This window comes from Apteryx mantelli, chromosome 1, assembly GCF_036417845.1.
Source record: "Apteryx mantelli isolate bAptMan1 chromosome 1, bAptMan1.hap1, whole genome shotgun sequence".
NCBI classification, from domain to species: domain Eukaryota; kingdom Metazoa; phylum Chordata; class Aves; order Apterygiformes; family Apterygidae; genus Apteryx; species Apteryx mantelli.
The window spans coordinates 128,930,242-128,955,791 of NC_089978.1; the positions used below are offsets into that span (position 1 = coordinate 128,930,242).

The following is a 25,550-nucleotide window of genomic DNA, read 5'->3' on the forward strand; positions in this document are numbered from 1 at the left end:
TGTAATCTCTCAATAACAAATGAGTAGGTAGGTTCGGGATGCCAGGAGACCGTGTGTTTTTATGTCCCTTCAAAGCACCATTCCTGTGCTATTTTTCAGAACGTGGACTAAGAGGACAGCTTTGGGTCGATAATGAGGGCAAAAGTAACAGCTTCCTAGCTTTCTATTAGGAATTATTAAAATTTGCACATTTGCCTCAGAAGAGCTGTTGCACTATCACTGTCTCCCCTGCATCCTGTCGGAGGGGATCTTCCAGGAACCCATTACTGTGGATAAGATAGCAGGCTGCCACTCTTGGAGACCCAGCATAAAACTCAGCCCAGGCCTCACTGCTTCTTTTCCTCTTTCCTCTCCCTGCTCCTGCGTCAGAGCCTGCAAAGAAATCCTTAAAATGTCTTTTACAAGATCTGCAGGAAGAAAATCTTCTCATAGACAGAATAGAGGTTTTGTAGGCCCTTCTGTGCTATTTTACCCCTTTTACTTCTTTCCTCAAGGGAAAGCACATGGTTCCAAGGCTTCCTCTGTTCATCTGCTTATTTACCTATCAGGGTACACTGAGGCACAGACACCCTGGGGATGGAGGCTCTGGATTTCTTGCTCCCAGTCTCACAGCATACTACTTTCCCTGCTCCTCTACTTTCCTGATATCAGAAGAAGAGTTTGGAAGAAGTAAAAAATCCTGATAACCAGGACTTTTTACTTCAGTTCTGCAAACAGTAGCTGAGAGAGGTAGCTCAGAGCCTCGGATAAAAGAGGGTAATGCTCACTTTCCGGTTATCGGTGTGAATCCTAGTCAGCAGCTCCTGAACCTTTCTCTGTTTTTCCTTTCCTTGCTCTTCTTTCTTCAGGTCCAGGGGCAGTGGCACAGTAATCGATACCTCCTGCACTGACAGCTTCTGACTTTTTTCTTGTCTTTTACCTTCTCTGGAAGGTGGAGAACATCAAGATCTAACATAGACAATGAGGAAAACACCATAGTACAGATCTCACCCCCTTTTTGGCCAGTCCTAAGAGAATGACCTGCATAGCTTAGAAAGATGCTTATTATTTAACTCAGCCTTCTCAGAGAAGAGCCCCTGTCATGATTTGGGGTTCCAGTCATTTCCAAAATATAGCAGCAGGAAGAAAATAGTGAGATTTCAGAAAAGCCCTTGTACAAGAAGATTTAGGATCTCAGGGCTACCCAAGTAAATAAATGCCATCCCTACAGGTCATGTCTCTGTGGCAGTCCAAGCTCAGCAGAAGCAAAGATCCCGTCTCTGCAGAATTCTCAGCCAAGGATTCTCTTTTTTTCTCTCTTAAGAGAGAAAGCCTATTTTAAGCGCTAGACTTTCAACACAGACAATTGCAGGCAAGCCAGCTTTTTTTTTTTTTTTTTTAAGTCTACTGGCTTTTGTGCCATTTTAGACACTAACAAGGTTGAATATGGCCACAGAGTTGATGGGGAGAGTGCACAGCAGTGCAGACACTGCTTCGTTATTCAGTGTACATACTGGTCATGGCTGAGGGGAAGCTAACAGCAATTTTAACCTGTTGTCCTGCTAATAACAAACTCTGACATCAAAGTTAGTAACAAAGGAATGAAAGATTTCAGGAGTGTTTGGAGACACAGGAAAAGAAAATGTTTCTTTTGGGATCACCACTCCTCTTGCATTTAGTCAGAGAAACTGATAAGAGAAGTTTTTCGTATGTGATGAAGCAATAGAGAATGGATCCCATGCTCCCCTCTTACATTCTCCATGCTTCTGCCATGGTGTGCCTCTTCTCAGCCATTTCCTTTCGCAGCTTCACCATCTCCCTCTGGATCGCATCCTCCTCCTTCTTGGCCTTCAGAGCCTTCCTTCTGTCTTCTTCCTGTGCTCGCTGCTTGGCCTCAAACAGGACTGATTTTTTAAGGGCCTTTTCTTGTCTCTGAAGCTCTAATGCCTTCTGATACTTCACTCGATTTTCTTTCACCTGGGAAGGAAGAAATCGGCAAAAGTCAAAGCAGCCACCAAAGGCTGAAGTATTCCAGGTTCATTGTAAACTGTCAGGGTGGGTCACAATCCACCTTTCACATGAGGCAAGCAACCCTACTATAGGTGGCCCTGACTGGATTGATTCTGCTCTCAGACTAGCAGAGAACTCCATTCAAGAGAGTGGGATTAAACCAGCGTTACTCAATAGGAGCAAACTGAGAACTGAGGGCTGCAGTGGCTTTTCCTGTCTGTCTCCAGAAAGGGGGAAAATCTGAATAGACGTAACGAAAGTTGACAGTGCAAGCTGTTGCGAACAGCTTACACACACGTGGAAACAAGTAACATTTCTGCTAAATCTCCAAGGAGTATCCTTGCTTATTTGCCTCTGAGTCAAGGATCACTGCAGGTTAGGAGAGAATACTGAGGACCTATCACTGAGTACTTCCTCTAATCTTATAGTTCCCCATCTTATTCCTTTTAATTGTGCTGCCTTGCCTACACACCTGCTTGTGTCTGAGCTCCATGGTTATTCGTGGATCTGCAGGTTTTTGTTTTTCCTTGATGTCTTCAATTCTCAGGTCTTCCACTATCCCACAGTCTACCACTTTACTCCGCAAAAGACGCTGTAGGTATTCTTGGACAGAAGAACTTTCCAGTTCATGTTCCAGAGAGCTGCAAAAGTCTGAAATGAGGAATGCAGATCATCTCATGCTAGTCTGAAATGAATATACCCCTCTTCTGCAGATCGCAAAGCCTAACATAATTAAAGGGATCACTTCGAGACTGTGAATGCATTTCTGATGAAAGCAGACATATCGACTGCATTCCATTTATCCCCAAAGACTCTTAATCAGTCTCCCATTGAACATGCTGGAGCAATAACAACATTTTGCCCATTTTTCTTGCCTTGCTTCTGAGCATTTCAAACTGCTGCATAAGTTTGACAGGCCTCACAAATCCCCAAAAGCAAAGGAAATAAAATCTCTTTTACATAGGGAGACATCAAATGTTTATGAGGTGCATTTATGCAGTCCTACAGCAAGCTGATGTAAAAGCTGGGAAGAAAAAAACTCTTCACCTCTAATCTTGATCCTATTGAGCCCACTGTCCTGGCCACAGAGTGACTCATACCACTCAGTCTGACCAGCCAGTGAGGCCAGGCTCCCTCCCCCAACACATCCTCAGAAAGTGAGCCACGAGTTGCTTTGTTGTGCTCTCACCATCAAACTGCTGGTACTTGAGAAAGGCTGCGGAAGGCTCTTCCAGGAGGACAGATCCAACTTCCTCTTCTCCATCACTCGTCAACTCCAGTTGCAGTTTGGACTTTATCCAGTTACTGAGCAGCTCTGGAGCTACCATGAGGAAAGAGACTGATGACTTTATTTGCTTTAAAAATATATGGGTAAGTTTAAACTAGCAAGACTGTCTCTGGGATAGCTAGAAGACATGCTGAGAAGACTGTCTAAAATGACTGAAAGCTGATCTGCAACAGAAAATTGAATAGGACTAATAATTGTTTTCATCTTCTTGATCTATAAAAAAAATAGGAAGAGAAGGTGACAAACTTCTTCCCTGTCACATAGAAAAATGAAGTATTCTCCACACCATTTTTCCTACAACATTCTCTGGACATTTATATCACTTGTGTGATTATAACATTTATCAAGGAGACAGAATACATATGAGGTAATTCATAACTCAGCTTTCAAATGTTTGACCTTTGCACTCAGACACTTAGATGTTTTCCACATGTATGACCAAGGTTGCCATATGTTAAATACAACAAGAATCACTGTTTGGACAAATGGTTGCTTCACGTGTACAGTTTAACTTTTGCAAGTACAACCGCTCCAATAGCAACCAAGTCTAAAGTAAAGTTAGTCAAGTGGCAAGCTTAAGTAGGGACAAAATTAAGACTGTAAGTACAGAAATGCACCCATGGTACATTTGCTATTCTCAGTGAACTCAAATGCCTGACAAACAAGCTGGGTATAAATTCCTTCTGTGGATAAATGTAAAAATTCCTCTTTCAGAGCTGCTACTTAAGAGCAAGGACAGCTGACATGGCTGCTGCCCCAACCCACCACCTGGCCTCTCTGCTTGGTGGCCGAGCTGTTCCTGAAGCAGAGCACAGGGCTGTAAACTGCAAGGCGTCAGGAGCTGTCCCATGAGAAGCTGGGCCGGCCATGCGACGAAGTTGGGCAGAAAGCAGAGAACAGGGAGCTTGTCAGTTACTACAGTGCAAGTCATCCCTGTAAAGGCACAGAGCCTTCAGACAGGAGCATCTGCTCCAGATCTCTAGTCCTACCAGAAAATGAAGATGTTCGTAAAGTGTCCTGATATTTTTAAGGCAATAAAAGCAAAATGAACAATGGGGCTTTTTAAAGCCCCATAAAAGGGGTATTTTTTTTGAAAAAACATAAAACCAATGTTTATTGTCCTTCAAATCACTTTTGTTCTCTTTTATAATCTCTCAGGCCAATTCAGGAACAAGGAAGTATATCAGATAAGATAAAGAAGAAAGAAAAATAGCTTATTACATGGGGGAGGGGGTTAATTTTTTGACTGGGGAATGTGAGCTCCTCATAACTGGAATACATGAGTTCTAGTACTTCTCTTACTGCTACCTTTCTTTGCCAAAACAGTCCTGAGGCACTGGTAGCTGTAAAGGGGGAAATACTAACACAGAAGGGCAAAAAGAAATACTAAAAAAACACAAGGAAAGCAAGCAACTTTTCTGCCAGTGATAGAGAGCAGACTCCTTTTGAGCCATACTGTATAATGCATTCAGATAGTGCAGTGTAAGCAGGTGGGTGTACTCTGTGCTGTTAGGTGAACCTTGGGTGATTACAAGTGAAAAAGATGACTTCCTGTATTTGAATGGATGTTCTTGAGAGACTTCATCTCTTCTGTAAGGCTCACTTTTGAGTCTTAAAAGAACAGTTAATTCATAGGATTTTAAAATCCTATCTCTTATTTTTTTACACTGCAGATATACTTCTAGCACTGATGGGAGATCATATCTCCTTTGTTTATATACCACGGTTTTATTTTCAGATCGCAGTAAAGCACTTGCGGCTGCAGACATTACAAAGGGCATATTTACTTAACTAGGAAAATTTTGTGGGGGAATCAAAACAAAAACATACAATTATTCATAGATGTGAAAGTTACACAGGGCTGTTCTATTTTCACATTCCGACCTGCTGTCAAAAATGTATCACACAATTTCATCCAGTTTACTGTAGCCTAGTAACTTGTATTTGACCTTAGTTTATTCTCAAATGCAGTTTTTAATCCTTGTCTTGACCTGATATCTCCAGGAGACAGATTGTTCATCCTTCTCTTCAGTAATCTAACTAAAATCTACCTTGAACTCCAGCAATTGATTCTTCTTATGCCTGTTTCTGTTAGATGAAAGGTTCCCATCTACCTTACTATAAACAGTTTCTTTTGGTCATAGCCTGTTCAGACCAGAACCATAAAGCTGGATCAAGAAGAGTTCCTTCAAGCACCTTGTGGCAAGCAATATTTATGCTCACCTTCCTCATAGGCCTCATTATGATCTTGCAGCTGCTCCATGCTTTCCAGATTCATCACAGGACCACAAAGCCTTTGTGGATAACTTGGCTTTTGAATGGAAAAAGCTTCAGAGACTGCATATTCAGAGGCTTGCTCCACTCTCTTCAAATTAAAGAAAAGAAAACATTTCTAAGGAGTGATGTATATTCATTTTCAAACTTCCTACATCCAGGTTTCTCCTCAAAAGAGACCAAACATCAAAGAGAATATAACCCAAAACAATATCATTCTTTGGAAACACATTTCTGCTATTGCTCTTGATTGACTGGAGACATTTGACTTCTAAATGTTTAAGTAATAAGCATTCACTGGCAATTAGTGCCAATCATAGTGAATGGAGAACATGTTGGGAGAATGCAAACAGCCAGCCCCTGTGGGCTGAATGGAGACTTGCTGAGTTAGTCCCCAGCAGCCACCAACTATGACAGCTGGTATCAGCGCTTTGTCAAAACCATCTGGCCAGTGTGCAAACAAAGTCTGAACAATTTTCTGTCCCATATTCATCTCTCTGTGAGGTAAACGGTCCCGACTTGTCACTGTATTTTCACATATAACGCCCATACCTCAGATAGGCCATACTTCTGCAGAACTTCTCCTGTTGGTGATAGGGGGAACCAGAGCAAGCTGCTGCCAGAGAGGTCTAGGAGGCTGGGTGAGGAGGCAGACACACTCCTACCTGCCATAGGACACAGGCTAAGGGTGGGAGGATGAAGGCACCCAAGGAAGCAACACAAAGGGAAGTTCAGAACTGAATTCTTTCTCCTTGATTTTAGATTATTATAGATTCAGGAGAAAGTGCTTTGGGGTAAGTGTCTCACTTGCACATAATCCGCAGCACTGTTCAACAGCACGCTTTACCTTTTACCTGTAAGTTACACGCATAACAACAGGATCTCTTACTCTCGGGTAAATCACTGTGAAAATTACATCACCTTGATCCAGCGCTCCACATTGTCAGAGTCAAACTTTAGCTGCAAATAAGATTAAAAAAAAAAAAAAAGCGTTTCAAGCACCTGACTCCGTCCTGAACCAGAGTTTAAGAGCAGCAAGCTCCGAGCCATTGACCCGAGCGCGACGTGGAGCTCCTGTTCAAACCTTGCTCAAGGCGCCGGGGCCGGGGCTGAAGCGCGGCCAGGCCCCCGCGGCGCCGCGCCAGCGCCCGCCTGGCACCGGCGCGCCCTCATTGGACAGCGCCGGGCGGGGCGCCCCTACGTCACCCCCAGCGGCCGAGCCTGATTGGGCGGCGGCGGCCCCCGGGTGGAGCGTGACTAGGCGGCGGCGCCGTGGGGCGATGGCCGCTCTTCCCCCCCCCCCCGCCCCTTCCCCACAGCGCCAGCGGCCGCGCGGGGCTCCCGTTACCGTCGCTCCAGCCTCGGCCGTGAGGCGCCGCCAGCGGAACAGCTGCAGCCGGTACCCCGGAAAGGCCATGGCCGCGCTCGGTACCTCTGAGAGCCGCCTCAGCGCGGCGCCGCCGGGCCCACGGTGCACCGCGCCGCGGGCAGCTTCACCATGGCGACACCGCCGTCGCACGCCGATGATGTGGCGTGAGCTGATTGGGGCGGCTGCGGCACGCGCGGCCGCCGGTACGGGCCGCGGGAAGGGCCGCGCGGCGGCGGCGGGCCGGGCCGGGCCGGGGGCTCCCGGCGGGGCGGCCGGCGGCGGCGGCGGGCGATGAGGCTGGAGCTGCGCGGGGCGGGCGGCGGGCGGCTGGGCGCGCTGGCGGGGCTGGGCCCGGGCGGCGGCGCGGCGCTGGCGCTGCCGGGCTGCCTGCTCTACACGCGCACCGGCTCGGCGCCGCACCTCACCCGCGACACGCTGCGGGCCGTGCGCGGCGTGCCCGCCGTGGCGCAGCTCACCCTGCCCGCCCTGTGAGTACCGCGGGGCAGCGCGCCGCGCCGTCGCGGCGCCGCGGGGTGGGAGGGGGCTGGTGCGGGGCCCGGAGGGCTGCGCAGTCTCCGGGCCTGTTTGGGCCGAAGCCCTCTGAACAGCTTGATAACCTTCTCTCTGGCTTTGCTTCCGAATAATCGGCTTTATAGAAGGTCAAAGCCCTTAAAATCGGCGAAGTGGAAACTGAAAGGAAAAGTTAAGCTCATAAAGCTTCTTGGAAGGGCCTCCTCCCTGCTTTCCCCCTTCCCTGCCTCACCTAGCTGCCAGGTGATGCGCGTGAGTAACGCCATCCAGAAGGTCCCGCTGAGGGGGCCCATTATGGCCTGAGGGTCTCCAGCAGGACTCTGCCTGGTCAGCGTGGGTAAAAACTTGCTGTCTTGCCGCAGCATTATTAGCATCCCAGTTTGTAAGCTGTCATTCTTGAGCTCTGAGCCTCTGCTGTTTAGTTTTGCTAGTCCCTACTTCACTGCCTGGTAGCTAGATGGTAACTCTTGGCACCTAACCCAATCCAAATTCAGGCAACATGTAAGTAAGGAAAGGGAAGTCATGATTATGCAGCCACCTATTTTTCTTGATAGTTGTTTGCTTAGATAATGTGTTTCTATGTCTGGATGCAGGGCAGAACTTCATGAGGTCCTGGAAGAATATAAAGAAGGAGCTGCAAAATTTATAGGTAATGTGTGTGTGTGTGTTTGCATGTGTGTCCAGGGAGATACACAGGATGCCCAACTTTCAAGAAGCTTTGACTGGATTGGGACAGTTTATTCATTCAAGATGATTTGAAATCCCTTTTACCTGGAACTTCTCCAAGGCTTTAACAATTGCAGTGACTATTTGTGAAGGGAAGACTGCGTGGCATTGAGACATACTGTATGATGTTTGAAACCTCTAATCTAGTGAGGATGATACATTTCTCATTTCTGTAGCTGATATGTTCTCTCACTATATGATGTCCTTTTTTCAAAATCTTAGGCTTGAGACTTTTCATCAATTTAGACTGTCAAATGTCAGATTTTCCCACTGTGTCAGTTGAGTGGTCAAGTGAATCAGCTATCATGTCTGGCAAATTATACTAGGAGGAGCATTAATCAAGAAGAAACATAAATAAAATCTCGAAGGACCTATGTAGCTTGTAGAACCAAAGGGTGTTATTTTATGGTTTGTCCCATTGCTGCCCTCTCCTCCTTGCAGTCAATAAAGCTGGGGCAGAAGTCTGTCTTTGTTGCTGAGAGCTCAAATGAGCAATATCTTTCTTTGTCAATCCTGCAGAAGAATGCATGTGCTTATTTGTGGGATACCCTATTTCCTTTCGTGTATTTACAAACAATGTCTTTGCATTAGCTATGTTTTTGTTCACAAAACTCTACTCTGTATCTTTGTTCCCAGGTATGCCGGACACAGTGCTGTACTGCTCCCTCCAAGACCCGGTTGCTCCCTGTCCCTCTGGCTACAACACTAACAAGGTATAGTCATTGTAAAGCCTTGAAAGTGTCCACTTTAAGTTCCCATAAGAAAACTGGCAGTCTGTCTCACTCATCTGTGTGGATGTGCTGAAACTGCCACAAGATGATGTTCATGCATATAGAAAAATAACTCTGCACAGAGCAAAATGTCATTTACATGCTCATACCTCCAACTTGATGAAGCTGGACATTTTCTTACTTGACAGTCTGTTCTCTGGGTTCCTGAACAGCTAAGTGGCAATTTCGGATAGGAATGAGAGCTCTAGGCTTTCATGTTGTTGTGATTAATATATGGTAGTAAAAAGAAATGTGTATGTCTTGGCTTATATGTTGAGCTTACAGTGATTACACTCTTAAGCAATAAACTTGGAATCCTATATGTCTGGGTTTACAGTTCGCTAGAGGTCTACAAAGGGGAAGAATATAACATTTCTGCAGGAAAGTGGCTCAGCGGCCCAGAAGTGGGTAGTTTTACAGGCCTTTGCCAGTTGCATCCCACAGGCATGTGCATTCCCTGTGCAGTCTGTCACACACTCCCTGCCATGGCTGTGGCCTGGAGGGGCTGTTCCTGGTGGCATTCCTGGTGCTGGCTTGGATGTGGTCAGTCCTGAGGCCTGTTTGGGTATGGTCGCATGTGGTGAAGGGGTACTGAGTGACAGAGGGTAACTACCAACAGGCTGGGTTTTGGCAGTGTATATTCTTTGCTGCTGGGAACCAGGCTGAATCCTGTCCCTTAGCAAGAAAGGAATTACCTGCAGCTTGTTTCACCATTGTGCAGCTATGGGATACTAATGGTGATCTAAGCCTGGATGTTGCAGGCTTGATTCTGCTTTTCTTGAAGCTGGTGAGGATTTTTGTTGCCAAGTTGCAAGGCCAGTAAGTTGTCCTTCTGCAGCTGGATCTGTGCTGACATGTGCTTACGAAAGTTTGAAAGCCATGGAACAGAAAGCTCTGCTCTGTATGACACAGGCTGGATTTAAATAACCATGGTATAAAGCTCTTCAGTTCTTTAAGCTATCTAGGGCTTTAGTGGCATGACTATTGTACTTATTGAAAGCAAGTTTTTCCTCTGGAGAGCAGAATGTAGGTAATCAGATTTCATTAGGCTTTGTGTCAGGGCTCTAATAGCTCTGACTTTCTTCCTACCTTCTCTAGCTGCTCCTTGACACCCCCATCATGTAAGAGGCAGCAGATACTGACTGATCAGCATGCTACTGCAGAACAGTGTATAACTGCTGCATTTTGGGGGATCTCTTTCCTTTGGGGTTGCTACTTTTTATGGAAAACTTATGGAAATGTAATTACTTGAAAGACTTTTCTCTGTCTTTCTGTCTGTTTGTCTCTGTCTTACTCCTATATAGTTAAAATTAGCTGGTGAGGGCCAAAAGTAATCAGGAGAGATGGATGGACAGACACACAGTGTAACTGCACAATCCTTTTGTTTTCTCTGGAGACCAGACAAAAAATAATTGCTCCATTCATATTTTTTGCACCAGCTGATCAGATTTGCTTTGTGAATTGTATGCATGAGAACTGTACTGTTTAATCTGGTCTCTGGTGTATGCCAGGAGAATTCATTTAAATCCTCGCTGTACAGAAAAGCCCCCACAACACTTGTATTTCTGATGGTTGAAAACCTTTCCCAGTTTAAAAAAATCACTAATGGAGTTGCAAACAAAAAGAACTAGCTTCTGAATGACTCAAGCCCAGACTTGAGCCTGCCTGAATGCTCCCTTAAAAGTTCAGCGCCACAGTGTCACAAGACTAACAATAACGCAACAGAAGGAACTGCCAAGCTGCACACACAAGCTAATTAGAGATTCCACAGAACAGGATGAAGCATGGTAGCTTCTTGCATAGTTGCAGGGGCTCCGGTAGTTGAATGTAAGTGAATTCCAGTAAGTGAATTGAATAGTGACATTTGCTAGTCCAGATGCATTCGTATAACTTAACCACTCTGCCCAGTTGCTTTTGTCTTGCTCTAAAATCTTTTGTGGGGGTAATGATGGAAGATGGGACCCATGTATGCACACAACATGGAAAGCCTGTGAGGAGACTTAATTTTATTACAGTCCTAAAGAACACCTGCCATTTCTTAGCTTGCTGGATTTCGAGGCCGTGTTTTTCTTCTCCACACGGTATTTCAATCCTTTCCTGGGTGATTGGATTTGAGATTTAAAATAGCACTGGGTGCTAAGATTAAATTGTGTAACGTGTTTCTGTGTTTTTCCCAGTGTGTCTGTGTGCTTTAAATATACATACCTATATATTCACGTGGATTGTGAGAATTCACTGCTCAGAAGAGGAATTAGCTCATTCCTTCTGGCATTTCTGTAGTGTAGTGTTTCTGTAGACAGAATATTAGCAAGCTATATTTCCCATTGCAACCTTTGTGGCCATTAATGGAGTGACAAGTTTGAGAGGAATGAAATCTTTATTGTTTTTTTTACTTCTGCCGCTAATTTGGGTGATGATAGGCCAGCTGCTCTCTCTGACTCCCTAACACCCTTAAGTAGTCATTGTGTGTGAAAGGGGAGATGCCCAAAGGAAAAAAGGGAGAAGCAGATGTGTATGATGGTTTCATCAAAGAACATCCCAGAAATCCCAACTCAGCCACTAATCTCCTTCCTTTCCTTGTGTCAAGGGCACCTGATGGTCTGAGCCATGCTCCTGGAGAGCTTATCTACAAAGTGTCATTCCAGTATCTGGTATTTTACCAGACCCCTCCTCTCTTTTGACCCTCAAGGTCTGTTAACCTTTGCCACAAACGTTCATCCCTGTTATTCCTTGACAGACAGTGTCCCTGTGGGGGAATTCAGGGCGCATGGAAATGACACCTTCCAAGTTCATGGACATACAGCGTGCCATCAAGCCAGACTGGTTTCAGTGCATCTCCGATGGAGACACCGTTTCTGGGGAAGTCAGTAGGAAAAGGGCCAAGAAATCTGTGGATAGGTCTCTTTCCTTCCTGGATGTATGCCTTCAGCTGCTGGAGAAATCACCGGTAAGGTCCCCAAAATATCTGCGGGAGCTGCAAGGCAGCTGCTTTTCAGTCTGTGTTGCACCTTAGGCCAGTCGAAGGATGTGATTTAGTAGGAAATCTTGTCACACATTATCAGGGGATGCCCAGTGACAGTCTTGGAGGAGGCATGATCGGTAGCACCCTGGGGGTTTTTTATGCCACTCTCTTCTCTTATAACTTATCTCCTGCTCCAGGGCACTTTTCTCTACCGTTTGTGGGGAACTGTTTCTTATTTTATTCTGCTTTTGGACTCAAGTGGATGTTTTTCACTTACCTTCATGCCATATCCTGGCCAAAGCAGGATCTTCTCATTCAGATTGGGACAACTCATGTTCTAACCCTTTAGAGCTTTGATTTGCTCTGAAATCCCCCCAGTACCAGGTGAGGGAGGACTTGGCAGGATTTGCCAGTGCTATTCCTTCTTTCCTCCAGCAGGTCTGAGACATCCCCCCCTTTTGATGAAAGGGGACATGTCTGGGTCTGTAGTGGCAAGGAGTGTTTGTGACAGGAACTGATATTTGTGTCCCTTGAAAAGCAATTCAGTGTGAGCTCTGGTGTGTGGCAGCCAGGGTAATAGAACCTGCTTTGCATTCTGCTCAGACACCTTGCGTTCCTGTAGTGCTGAGGGGTGTATACAAAAAGCAGCATACAAAGATGATCTGTAATTACTGTCTCCTGTAGGGAGGTGGAAAGAACAACACAAAATTCTCAGTGATTTAGTGTCAGAGTCAGGAGCAGAATATGCTTTCTCTTAATCCCACCCCTGTGTTACACCTGGACTTTGCTGTGTTGTGTGGGGGCTCATCCCACTTGGGGTGAAACACCACAGCTCTGAAAGGTTCTTTGGAAAGCAGGGTTTAAGTAGCAGGGCTGTGAGGAGATGCTTTGGATGTCTTCGGCAGAGCATTCTCTAACATCTGTAGCTTTCTCCTGGACCAGGAACTACAAGGGAGTGTAATGATTGGGGCGATTGAAGGTGGAGATATCTTGGAAGAGAGGCTCAGATCAGCCAGGGAGACTGCCAAGCGACCTGTGGGTGGCTTTCTGCTAGATGGCTTCCAGGGACGTGCCATTGCCAAGGAGACCAAGTTGAAGCTGATAGCTTCTGTCACAGCAGAGCTCCCAGAAGACAAACCAAGGTAAGTTGTGTGGGTGACATTGCAGGAAGTCCATCCATCCTATTATGAGAGTCTGCAGGCTGCTGTGCGATATCACTGTAGGATTCTCTTGCACAGCACCATATGAGTGCCAGGCTGGGTATCCTCTGCCACTTCAGGCTGCAGACTTCAACCCTCATCTCAGTTTTTAGCTGTAACTGGCACTGAGCTGTGCCCGCAGTGTAGATGCGAGTATTCCCCATGTTTGGGGAATAATCAAGATTTGAGTTCAAATCTTTATTTTCTTTAGGTAGAATTACAGGCAGGATATGCCTGGGCTGTTCACTTTAGACCTCTGAGACCATGGTTTACTTGAAGTTCAGCTAAAAAAACCAACAACATTACTATCAACCCATTCTACAGGGAACCTCTTATTTCCATAGAAAAACTGTCATTGTTCCAGCTCTCTCCAGTCTGAACTGAAGGAGAGCAGAGAGTGGTGCTGACAGAATGAGCAAGTGCTTACATGGTCACATGGCAGCCAGCTCTGATCTAGTGCCTGAGGCACTGAGCCTGTGAATTTCCAGAGTTAGTACAGCCTCGTCCAAAATAACTGTATTCTCTGGTTAGATTGGCATAATATGGGGTTTGTAGTATATTCTGAGTGGTGGTTTGTGCCCATCTGATCCATACCAGAGCCTGGACAGTAGGAACAGCATATTTGACTCTTACAAATGACTGACAGGAACTGAAGACTTCCAAAAAGTGTGTTCTAATGATTGCTAGTGGTTCAGAGGTGGGGGAATTGGTAGCACTGGGTTGAGCTTCCTGGCTTTTTTGTGTTCTGGATTGCTTTCACTGCTTCTGTTACTACTGCTCTTGGACAGGTGCTTTTCTTTTCATCTCCTGCAGGGACTGACTTGGGCTTGGTCGTCTTTCTGTAGCTGTGCTGCCCTCTGTTAGCTGAGCAATGCTCTGACTTAATGGTGTTCAAAAGGAAATTAAATTCCAAAGCATGTGTCTGATGTTGCGATTTGTTCATCCTTACCAGTGCCTGGGGTTTGAATTTTCCTGACGATTAGGAGGTTTGCTGTGTTGTTGCATCCTCTCTGGCTGAGCTACTTTAAAAAGGTCCCCTGGGAACATTAGAGTCCAATCTGCTCAGCTAACCTTAGTGGCAACCAGTGCATCTGCCTCATCTGTCAAGTAGTTTGCTTGTCTGGTTAAGACAAGTGTTCCTGACCTCTCTGTAAGAAGCAAGCTGGTTAGCCTTAGGGGGTCTTGTACATACCTTATGCAAATTTCAGACAATCCTGCTTTCATAAATCAGCCTTGCAGTTTTGCCTGGAGAAACTGTTTTGCAGCTGTGTTCTACCCCAGTGTGGAAATTTTTAGAAGACAAAAACTTAATGTATTTCACCCAAGAAATTACCGTTTTTTGTGTGATGGTGAAATGATCTTATAAAAGTAATCTTCAGGTCCTTTCAGATCTCTAAAGACACTGAAGTCTTGTGGTAAAAATTTTCCTTTTCAATAGCAGCAAAACATTTGCAAGATCGAATCTTTGTCCTTACCTATACAAAGATAAGTTTTATTCAGGGTTTTGATCACAAATGCAGAGCTACTTTTTTAACTATTGAGTATCATTTTGTTCCTGTTGTGGGAGCATGAAACATGAGGAACTCATGCCGTAAATCTTCTCCCATCCATATTCTGTGCTCATCAATTTAATTGGAGTACTTAGAAAAGTGACTAAAAATGGCACCTTGTGACTTCATTTATCAGCCCCTGTGTATTTTCCTAATTATCTGTTTAGATCATTGCCCTACATTAGCTTTTATTGCTTTTAGCACAGCCATGCACCTGCGGGAGAGCGGGTGCTGCTATATTCTCTTCTGCTTCACCCACCCTCAGGGAAGCTGCCAGCTAAATTTGGCTAACAGCAAGATCTCTCTTAAGAGACATTTGACTGATGGCAATCCAGCTGGGCTCTTCCTGGCTCTTAACGCCATGTCCCAGAAGATGTTACAGCCCAGGCTATTGGGTAGATCCTTACTTTTGGAGAATAAAGGGCATCAATGAGGGTGAAAAGGTGCATTTAAGCAGGTAGGATGGAGAGAGGAAGGAAGAAACAAAGCAAGGAAGTTTTTCCTCTTTCAAAGGCATTTCTCATTAATGCATCCTCCTCCAGGCAGTCCTCCAAGTGCTGTACAATGTGATTGTCACCTGAAGCACTTGTGTCTTTGACCAGCCTTCTACTGCTGCTCCTGATCAAGTCTTTTAGACTGTCTCCTAACAGCTACCAAGCAAAGGAGTCCCTATATCTGGAAACTGGTAGTTAACACAGGCACAAACATAACTAAGGAAAATATCTGTTCTAAGGTGTAAGTGTTAAGTGAATCTTGAACTTAAATGCATTTGTGTGCATGTAAAAGAAACGAAATCACTTCAAACATAATGAACACAATGAGGTTTTCCTCAGTAAATGAGGGATTAGTGCTGTCTTCCAAATGGGAGATAGGGAAAAGCCAGTTGCCGTGTACTGGGTAGACTGACGGTGTGGAAATGGAAGTGCACAGGATTCTGAGTGATGACTGTTGTATCCAGCTGCCTTCTGTTTAGCAGCTGGGTTAAACTACATATGCTGGACATGTATCTTTTCCTTGAGATACCTGCTTGCTTCTACTCAGAATATTCTAAATCTGTCTTTTTGTGCTTCTCTTACAGAATCATCCATGGTATAGGCAAACCAGATGAGGTGCTCGAGTGCATTGAAAGAGGAGTGGACATTTTTGAGAGCTTCTTTCCCTTCCAGGTGACAGAGCGAGGCTGTGCCTTATCTTTCAGCTATGACTACCATCCCAATCCTGAAGCAGCAGGTAAGCTTCTTGGTGGTCTTTTCAGTGGTCATTATAGTCCTGGCTGTGTCAGCTGGTATTGTGCTAAGCATATTTTATGCTTTAGAAGAATATCCTGTAGTTGAATTCTGTCCTTGAAGTAAGTGCAGTAACAACTGAGGAAAAATGGAATACTTCTGTCAAGTGTTGTTTTTGAAAGCTGCATATTCTGGGGGAAAATCTGCTGAAGAGATCTTTAGGCCTCAGTCTGGGATCTGAATTTCTGGTTAGCCAAAATATGCTTAAGTATTTCTCAAACACTTATTGAACAGAGGTCTTTATAGACTTGACTGTATTTATCAACTCTCAGTAGGACTGTTTGTTTGACACCATTGGCAAATTTTCTGTTACCCTTAGCAGTGAAAGCTGGACCTATTTAAATGGGGAATCTATGATACCTGGTCTCTAGAATTGTTTGAATCTGTGTATGTTTGTTTTAATAAGATATTTTTTGAAATTCCTTCTCCTTTCTAGCTGACAAAAGTTAGGGATCCTATTTCTTTGGACAGTTTTCCTCTCATTCTTGTGTTTATCAGTTAATATCAGAACGAAGATAAGGCATTTATAACTCATTATGATATGAAGTAGATGCTTAAATGGGTCTCATCAAATGTGTTTCAAGCAGTCATGTTTCTGTGGACTTAGTGAATGTTTTTAATACAGAAAAGCATTTTACGTTTTTCCTCCTGGGTAGAACCTAGTGGCTTTTCATGCTTGGATAACTCAAAGCCAGCTGAACAGAATGGAACATCCTGTTTCTTTGTGCCTTTTTTTTTTCTTTTAATTGTCATTGTTGTTCTTTACCTTGTCTCACCTTATTCTTAAAACTGTAGGATTCTGGGGTTGGGACAATCTTTGTTCTGTGTCTGTATAACACTCAGTAGACATGGATAGTGCAAATAGTAATAATATTGATGTTTCCAGAGGTATCTCCTACTTAAGAACAAGCCTAAAAAAATGCAAACCTGCAAAATTATGGGATGATTTTCTTAGTCTAAGGTAGACTGATGAAAAGGCAGATGTGGAATCTATATCTTCTGCATCAGTGCTACCAGCCTCTTGATTCTAGCTGTTCAAAAAAAATCCAAATCTCAGCCTGATGACAGCGTGGGAAGTAGAATGATTGAATACAAATGAGTTGCCTGTCTGTTCTAACAAAATCTCAAGAAAATCAATTTGTTCAGGTGATTGCATTCCATTCAGCATGAAGTTCAGGTTGGAAATATTTTTGACATTTTATTAAGAATTCAGCTCAGCAGAGCAGCAAAAAGTTGTTCTGCTGTTTCAGTTCTAACTCTTCATTAGGTTTAGTAGATCAGTTTTCCCTTGTCTCTTTCCATTTTGATAATCTAAAACTGCATTTGTCTCAACCACCTATGATAATTAAATGAAAATAGTTGGTCTGTATGGGAAAGAGATGGAAACACAGAATCACAGAATCGCTGAGGTTGGAAAGGGACCTCTGGAGATCATCTAGTCCAACCCCCCTGCTCAAGCAGGGTCACCTAGAGCACATTGCACAGGATTGCATCCGGGCGTGTTTTGAATATCTCCAGAGAAGGAGACTCCACAACCTCTCTGGGCAACCTGTTCCAGTGCTCTGTCACCCTCACAGTGAAAAAGTTTTTCCTCATGTTCAGATGGAAGTGTCTGTGTTTCAGTTTGTGCCTGTTGCCTCGTGTCCTGTCACTCGGCACCACTGAAGAGAGTCTGGTCCCACCCTCTCGACACCCTCCCTTCAGATACTTGTACACGTTGATAAGATCTCCTCTCAGCCTTCTCTTCTCCAGAAACTTGTGACAAGAGCTCTTATCTGGCAAGAGAGTAGCAGAAATATCTAGTGTCAGGTTTCTAACCTTTCTCTTCCCTTGCTGCCTGTTGATAAAAGGCTTTTTATTTTTAAATAGTTTTAAAACAAAATGGGGTCCAGGACCCAGAGAAAAACAATGCTGAAAAAGACCAGGATGGAATCTCCAGAGCTGATCCAGAAATAACACCATTTGAGATATTTCTGAAGGACAAAAGGTATGTGAGTTTGTGAGAAGGATATCTGCAGCTCTGTCACTAAATATAAGGTTTTTGTCCTCTGTATTCGATTGCACGTGGTCAGTAGCTGGATGGGAGACTCGCAAAATGTAAAAGTGTTGAAGAAAATACTTCTGGACATTGAGTGGAAAGTGCTGGGCAAGTGTTCTAGCTTGATATCAGGCAGTAGTGTATGAATGAAAGCACCATCATTTGCCTGACCTAAAGCCAGGGATTTTCTGAACACTGTAGCAGCAGAAGTACTATGGCCATAGTTATGTTCCAGCTGAAAGACAGAAGCCTAGCAAAGGCTGTCTGAGGATCATTTTGTTCTTCCGCATCTAACTTGAGTTATCTTGAGACACTAGATCTTTTTAAACAATTGTAGAGGACACTTTCTGACTCAGTTTGGGCACATGCAGAGCAAGGTACCTAGATACCTGACAAAAACTTTGGCCTGCTTTACCGCTTGTCCTTCCCCCTCTCCCTGACTCTGTGAGAACAGTGCAGCTCATGGTAGAGGGGAATACTGCATACAGAAACAAGTTGTTCTGTGACTAGTGGAATCAGTAAATCCTTGTTTCTGATGGCTTCTTCCTCCATAGACTATGTGATATCTAGTGAGGTGAGTCTCATGTTGCAGCTTTTCTGTCAGGGAAAGCACAGATAAGGCTCCTCTCCTCTGTTACCTGTGTTGTGGTCAAAGTTATCCCCTGACTTGTGTGTGGCCTTCTGTCCCCATAGTGAGGTCCTGCATGCTATTTGAGTCTTTCATGTCATTGGCACTGGTGTTGGATATCAACACATCTTACAACAATGGGACTCAGGCCCTCAGGGCTTTGGGGCTTAGGTCTCTGGCTACATAGTAACTGTGAATGTTCTTTATTGCTTGAACATGTCTTCTTACCTTTGATGTTATCCAGTGTTACTTCCTCCTTAGATACCAGGATGATTTTGGTCCCTTGCTGGAAGGATGCACCTGTTACTGTTGTCAGAGGCATACTCGAGCCTACGTTCATCACCTCCTCGTGACCAACGAGCTGTTAGCTGGTGTCCTGCTCATGATGCACAACTTTCAGCACTACTTCAGCTTTTTCAGTGCCATCCGAGATGCCCTAAGACACAATAAACTGGATCAGCTGAAAAAACTGATCTTCACACAGGCACTCCAAGGTCCAACAAATGCAAAGCCAGGCCAGTGAGTTCAGAAAAGACAGTGAGAAGAAGCTGCCAAGGGGGGAAGGTTGGAAAGTTTCATCCTTATGCAGTGGGACTGTGTAAACTGGACTGCCAGCAGCGTCACCTGGGCCTGTTAGGCACTTAAAGGCCTCCCTCCCTGGAGGGAAAGGAGATCTTATTCAAGCATCCCTTTCAATTAATTGGCTTGGTGCATTCTGGGGATATGGAAGAGCTGAACAGCTCACAAGACCATTATAGATAGCTTTATTTTCAGTTACTCACTGGTGGGTTTTTGGGTGGAAGAACAGAATTACTGAATGTGGGATTGAGGAAGAAGCAGGGCATATACTTAAAATGAATCCAGCTGCCTGACAGGAGGCTCAGCAGCTGTTTGGGACTCTCATTCCAGCCTCAAAGGATATTACGGGTTTTTTTGCTTTTTTTTTCCCTAGAAAATCCCAGTGGCACGGCTCTCCCCATCATGCAACTCCTTGATGAGAGATCCTGCCTCAGTCTAACACACTTCTCCTTGTGGCCATTGCCAGCATCAGTGTCCCTGAAGAGAACTGAATGGAAGTGCTGTTTTATTCAGAAGCATGCAGGACTGTATGGGTACTTCTTTCTCATGCTGCATGCAGTGCAGAATGTTCGCTGGGACAGGCGGAGGCCCTCCAGCTCGGCCTGGCCTTGCCTTAAGGAGTCCTAGTCTGTGGTATTAGAGCCAGAAAGAAGAGAAAGTGTTTGATCCATGTCCTGCTCTAGAGGTCCTTTTTTTTTTTTTTTTTTGACTCTGTACCCTTCCACCTTTATGGACTAAGATTTCACTCCTGCACTAGTGTGGTTGATAACTAATATACTGTTCTTTCCAGCTGCCCTAGCACTGGTAGACCATGCAAATGTTTGTGTGAGATGAAGCTGTGGAAATCATAGGAAGAGGCATTTAGAAAAAAATTCTTGTGCCTCCTTATTTTAAAATATTGCTTAGTTGCATCACATTCCTTTTATCCAGTTGTCTTATGTCGCTTTCATTGGAATCATGGATTTATTCATCTTATGTTACAAAGCAACAATAAAAATTTCTCTTACTCATTAAATTGGTTCCTCAAGGTGTGACAGAGATGGTGTACTGAAGAGTTTGAATGCAGTGCTCAAGATGATGTCCCCTGGAAACTTGATCTAGCAGCAGCCTGATGGAGGACAATGACCCATCTAGGGGTAGGATCCTGTCACTGAGAAGGAGCCCATATCAGTCACTTCGGAAGCCATAATAGAAATGGCAACGTTAAAAAGACTTACACCCTCTCCCCACAAAAGAACGTGAATTAAGCTTAGAAAAATACCACAGTTAAAGTTATTGGCCTTAAAGCAATTAAGGGTTGATCTGCAATTGACTCTTTCCTGTTACTTTAATGCTGCTGTTTTAAAATTTTAATGTCTCACATCAGGATGGCTCTACCACAGAGTCTAGAGAGTCCATAGTTTGCCTGTCAGCATTGCCTGTGCATTCCTGTTTCCTCTGGCAGAGATAAAATTATGTTGGTCCCTTCTACCTTTTTAGCCTTATCCAATCTGTTGCACTATGTTTCTGTTCCACAGGATCCTAAAGAAATGATGCAATGACTGCTTGAGTGTTGTCTTAAAATGGAGATTAGAGGGGATAATTCAACCACAGAAACTGCATAAATTATGTGACTAACTTCTTTCCCTCCAGAAAGAACCTAATGATTTTTAATGATTACAGGGATTGACACATTGTTGTACACTGTGTTTGTAGGATGAGAAATAACCATGGTGCAGAAGGTTTGACATTCAGGATCCAGCTACCTTAAAGGGCAGGGAATTCTAATGTAACAAACAGGTTTCATGCGTTTTTCAAGAGAGATGCCAGAAACTATGATAGAGTAGATGTTGCAATGTTTCTGCAGTGTTTGTTTCTACAATGTTGGAAAGCTCAGTGCAAAACTTTACAGGAAGGGACATTGACTATTTTAAAACAGAACCATCTTGTTCGCTTACTCTTATACCCACATAGTCACAATCACCAAGATGCCACAAGTCTGCACAGCATTCAGGCACCAAGATACTTGTACCCAGAAGGTCTATTGAGGATTCCCTGTGAGGACATGGGGACAAGGGATGCTAGCTTTTGTGTCCTCCTCAGGCTGTCTGGGTTCTTCTTAGGTTCATAGCCCTGTTGCTGGTTTTAGAGGTGCAGTTTGGTACCCTTTGGGAGCTAGCTATGATCAGTCTCTCCTTCCTTTCCATTTCTGTGAATCATTAGGATTTATCCATTGTCTTTGTCTCCCAGCCTGGGTGTCCTGAAAAGCTGTATGCAGATGTACTGGGATCTTCATGACTTGCTAATCTAAGTGCCATCAACACATGTCATTCTTAATAACCCTTCTGCTTTTCCTTCTGATCCTTCTATTCTTTCCATACTCTTGTGTTCCCATTCATTCTCCAGTCATACCAATCAATGTTTTTGTTATGGTTCTCTACACAGTGTTTGCGCACAAGTTTTTTTATTGGGCAAAATCTCATTTGGTCAACTATAAGCTTCATCTACTCAGTGTCTTTAACAAACACAGTAATGAGCTGCAGTAAGTGGCTTTTTTTTCCTGCAGTTACCTATCTCTGAAACAACACTGCTGTGTTCTGTTTTACACAAGTTTTCAATCTCCCTGTCAGTCTTCCTCGCTCACATTGTAAAAGTAAAGCAAACTTCATGATAATCTAGAAAGTTTTCAGTTCTTTTTTCCAAGGAGAGATCTAATTTCTTTCAAAAATAATATTCTTACCCTAATGTGTAAAGAAAACTCTACATGTTTTCTTCCCCACCTTTCATGGAGAAGCAAAAATTGAAATGAATAAGGAGTGGAAAGTTTTCTGTGCTAAATTACCTTTACTTAGCACAGGAAACTCTTCAGAAACATCCTTGACTGCCTTCCATCCTCAAAGGAGATGAATACAGAAGAGCAAGGACAAGATGGTGTGATACAAAAACATTAGGTTCTGGAACACCTTCCTCTTAGTAACTTCTAGTGTAACCTTCCCCTTCGTGAAGAAAAATCTTTGGTGTTCTTGTTTGTGGTGAGAATAATTGGCAGGGCCATGTGTTAAATGCAAAGTGCTGTGCCTTTCTGACCACTTCATCAGTATTCTGCTCAGTAACTTATTTTCAGAGCTATTTTAATATTGCAGTCTCTTCATCAGTTACAAAGGTATGCTTTAAAATGCATTAAGGAAAAAAATACAAATTAGTCTGTCACAAAAATGTTTTCTCCTTTCTTTCAGGTATGTTACCTCCTCCCCCATGCATGCACCCTCTCCATCTGTCCTCTTCCTATGACCCAGTGTCCATGACAGATTGTGTCAAGCTTTGTCTGACAGTTTTTAGGTCTGTTGTTCTGTGGCTGTACAGGATTGCAGGAGCTGTTGAAGACTGAAAATGTTCCAGCAGAGAATTCAATTTATTTCTAAACCTATTAGGTCCAAAGGGCTTTCAGATCATGGTGCTTTTATGCATAGAAAAATCAGCTCCAGGTATGTTTCAGGAGTGCTTTTAAGCATTGGATAGCTGGGTATTTTCTTCCTGGACCCTGCTGATTTTTGATTTATGACCTGTCTTGGCAGGCAAAGGGCTATTTCAAAAAAATAGCCCCAATAAAATGTTTAAAACTTCCTCTCAGTAATTTCAAAGAGACTTCCTCTGTGATATGGAAGATGTATGCAAAATAGATGATGGTGCAGGCCACTTTAATGGTTTTATTTGTAGTACTCTGGGGTGATCTACATAATTCACTAGGACCTTCATCTCTTTTCTGGTATTGAAGCCCTTACTTGTTCAGGTTATTAAAGATGTTCAAGCATATGGTACCATCCTGCCTTAAGCATGTTCTGTAGGCACGATGGGACTTTTCAAACAAAAAGAGAATGAAGTTAAATCACTTTGAGAAGTTGTCTGTAGATTAGTAAAGTTGGTGCAGGCACAAAAACAGTTAACATTTTCATGCAGCAAAATGTTCTATAGTCCTGTGCTGGTGTTGCCGTTGCCAGTGTGAATGGCATCTGTCAGAGTGTGTGTTTTCCATGTATTGGCTGAGGAAGGCAATACCTTCCCTGCCACACAGTGAGATGCAGATGAACTGCCCGGTTATTTCTACATCTGTCTGATTTAATTAAACTATTAAGGAACAAAGTTGTTGAAGGTGTGATGCAATGTGATGTCCTTGTCATGCTTCTGATGTACTTTCTCCAGCTCCCAGCTTTGCTCACTCCCCATCATAAACTTCAGAGAAAGTCTGCTCTCTTCTGCAGCTGTTTGTGTCTAAACATCTTGCAGAGCTCTCTGGGGAGCAGGTTTGGATGAGAAGGGCTTATCTGGTTAACCAGGTTTATTTCAAACTTGAGCCTGAAAACGTACAAAGCTGTGCAGTGGGGACAAGGCAATATACAAAGAAATGTTAACTGGAGGCATCTGAGTTCATTAAGCAACTCATGATTAGCCAGCTTTCTGTTTTTCTTCTCCCCCTGCTACTGTGAAAGCTTTTCAAGGCCAAGGAGGTGGCTGGTGAGCTGGGAAAGGGAAATCTGGTCCATGCCTGTGGCTCCGCAGAACAAGGGTGCATCTCACCCATTCATACTTCCAGAGTGGGTTGATTTGCAGCTTGTTGGTGAAGAAAAGATCTTAAACATCAGTCCTGCTTCTGATGCTTAGATGTGACCCAATGAAGATTTTCACAAGAGAAAGGAGTTGTTTCAAGGTTCTTGGCCAGAGTTTCTCGATCTACTGTGGTGCTGTGTATCTGATACCTTCCACTCTTGAGTTGACTGCCTGTGTGAGGTACTGGGCATATATTGCAAAGTATGGAGTTGAAGTAGCTTTCTAACAATGCTTTGTACTTGTTGCTCCCTGCTTCCTCAGGAGAAAGGCCAGTTTACCTTTTGATGAGGTAAGCAGAGGAGATATTGAAAACCACCCTGTAGGAAAGCCAGACGCTAGACAAACTGGAAGGGAACAGGACACAGGAGACTGGCAAGCAGCTGACGTCTTGGAAGAGACACATAATCTTCAAGGAAGGGATCAGGAGATGGAGCATCTGGGAGGAAGGAGCAGAGGCAAACAAGATGATTAGGATCTGGCAAAGCCAGTGAAAAAAGAATTGGGAGCTGTGCAGTATGTCCACAACTAGCATTGCCAACACTGAGCTGCAGAAGACACTGGCACGTGCCTTTTTACATCCTTTGTTTTGTGCATGTCTTGAGGAGGAATGAGCATTTTGTTGTGGTTCAAAAAGTTTAGCAATGGCTGCTGTAGCACTCACAAAGGCAAAAGGCTAAAGAGTAATGCTGGTGGCCTTTAGGTCTGTGGCTTAGTGGAGACTGAGTGCTGGACTCGCCCCTGAGACTTGGCCACCCTGCTTGCTCAGCCAGTGCCAAACCATCCTGAACATCTTTCCCAGGTGTTTGCTTTGCAGGCAGGCAGAAATGGTGCTGCCCCTCAGCTGAGACATGACAAGGTGAGTGATCCACCTGCATCTTACATCCCATCTCCTCCTCAGCTGTGGCGCAAGGTGACAGAGACATAAGGTCCTATGGCAAGTGTGCTTCTGCCCAGTGAAAAGTAGGCTTTATTGTACTGTTCAATTAGCATTGCTCACAACTGCAGGGTAAAACTTATTAAAACTGACAACAGTCCCCAAGGCAGGGAATTCGAAAGGTTTTCCCCAGGTTGCTAAACATACAGCAGCCTGGTGCCTGTTGTGCTGGGATGCTTAAATCATTATACTGAAATTAATTTTTAATTATGTTCGTTTTCTTCTTTGGCTCTAGGGGCTTTTTTTTTTTTTTCCTTTACCTCACATTTCCAGAGGCATTTAGGGAAGAGATGTGACTGGTGTCTGGCAAGGAGAGATTCACTGATGTGTGGCCACAAGCATGAAGGAGGCTCAGGAGGATTCCTCGCCTGGGCCCGGGAGAAAGAGCGTCCCTGTTGGAGGAAGGTGTGGGTGGTGTCAGAACTGGCAGGTTCCCATTCTGGCGGTTAAGGTGATATGAAACCAAGGAAGGGTGGTAGGAATGATGCCATGAAAGCAGAAAGAGGAAGGCCACTACTCTGTAGCCTGAGATTAACCTTGAGCTGAGATTAACCATTTGAAAAATAATGGAGCACAACTGGATCAGTTGCATTTGAGATTGAAAGGGATGATTGGTCAGGGATGCATCTTTTAGCTCCTGTTCAATGTCATTCAGCAAAATATATGTAGCAGTTGATGCTGACTTTGAAGAAGTACCATTGGTGAAGGTGACCCCTTCGCACCTCCAGTTGCCTGCAGCTTTATAAGCCTTTCTTTGATCCTAAAGCAGCAGATTAGATGGCAAGATACCAGGAAATGACAATTATGTCAATCCATTGTTACTATTAGATAAGGAGAAGTTCA

The 25,550-nt window shown here is 44.1% G+C and overlaps 3 protein-coding genes across 6 annotated transcripts in view; 2 read left to right on the top strand and 1 right to left on the bottom strand.

Annotated features, from left to right (window-relative positions):
* ZDHHC23 (zinc finger DHHC-type palmitoyltransferase 23) overlaps positions 1-5,506 on the top strand; it is a 31,216-nt gene extending 25,710 nt beyond the window's left edge. Inside the window, exon 4 of the mRNA XM_067301962.1 lies at positions 5,422-5,506. Within this exon, the coding sequence (XP_067158063.1) occupies positions 5,422-5,443 (22 nt within the window). The 3' untranslated portion in view covers positions 5,444-5,506. The remainder of the gene's footprint in view (positions 1-5,421) is intronic.
* Positions 1-6,630, bottom strand: part of CCDC191 (coiled-coil domain containing 191) — a 28,398-nt gene extending 21,768 nt beyond the window's left edge. For 2 of the 3 annotated variants that reach the window (XM_067301893.1, XM_067301875.1), the window contains exons 1-6: positions 6,554-6,628; positions 5,501-5,642; positions 3,179-3,310; positions 2,462-2,640; positions 1,733-1,956; positions 768-924 (exon numbers count right to left, since the gene is read on the bottom strand). In XM_067301893.1, the coding sequence (XP_067157994.1) occupies positions 768-924; positions 1,733-1,956; positions 2,462-2,640; positions 3,179-3,310; positions 5,501-5,642; positions 6,554-6,601 (882 nt within the window). In that variant the 5' untranslated portion in view covers positions 6,602-6,628. Of the gene's footprint in view, positions 1-767; positions 925-1,732; positions 1,957-2,461; positions 2,641-3,178; positions 3,311-5,500; positions 5,643-6,553 lie in introns of all 3 variants that reach the window. The other variant, XM_067301886.1, reaches the window with a different exon arrangement.
* Positions 6,631-6,961: 331 nt separating this feature from the next.
* On the top strand, positions 6,962-20,210 carry QTRT2 (queuine tRNA-ribosyltransferase accessory subunit 2). 2 transcript variants are annotated; one of them, XM_067301944.1, is made up of 9 exons: positions 6,962-6,979; positions 8,045-8,100; positions 8,814-8,890; positions 11,685-11,894; positions 12,852-13,051; positions 15,737-15,888; positions 17,814-17,931; positions 18,872-19,129; positions 19,563-20,210. In XM_067301944.1, exons 3-9 carry the CDS (start codon positions 8,816-8,818, stop codon positions 19,603-19,605), a joined length of 1,056 nt encoding a protein of 351 aa, XP_067158045.1. In that variant the 5' UTR covers positions 6,962-6,979; positions 8,045-8,100; positions 8,814-8,815; the 3' UTR covers positions 19,606-20,210. The 2 variants fall into 2 exon arrangements, with proteins under 2 accessions (XP_067158045.1, XP_067158035.1); XM_067301934.1 differs by lacking the exon at positions 6,962-6,979 and adding an exon at positions 7,212-7,408.
* The last annotated feature ends 5,340 nt before the right edge of the window (positions 20,211-25,550 follow it).

What these genes read in the sequence shown, in the direction of transcription:
- QTRT2 (XM_067301934.1), top strand. Translation starts at nt 7,212, where the DNA reads ATGAGGCTGGAGCTGCGCGGGGCGGGCGGCGGGCGGCTGGGCGCGCTG. An exon ending in CTGGCTACAACACTAACAAG is followed by an intron (nt 8,891 to 11,684) that starts GTATAGTCATTG and finishes ATTCCTTGACAG; the next exon opens with ACAGTGTCCCTGTGGGGGAA. An exon ending in AGCTGCTGGAGAAATCACCG is followed by an intron (nt 11,895 to 12,851) that starts GTAAGGTCCCCA and finishes CTCCTGGACCAG; the next exon opens with GAACTACAAGGGAGTGTAAT.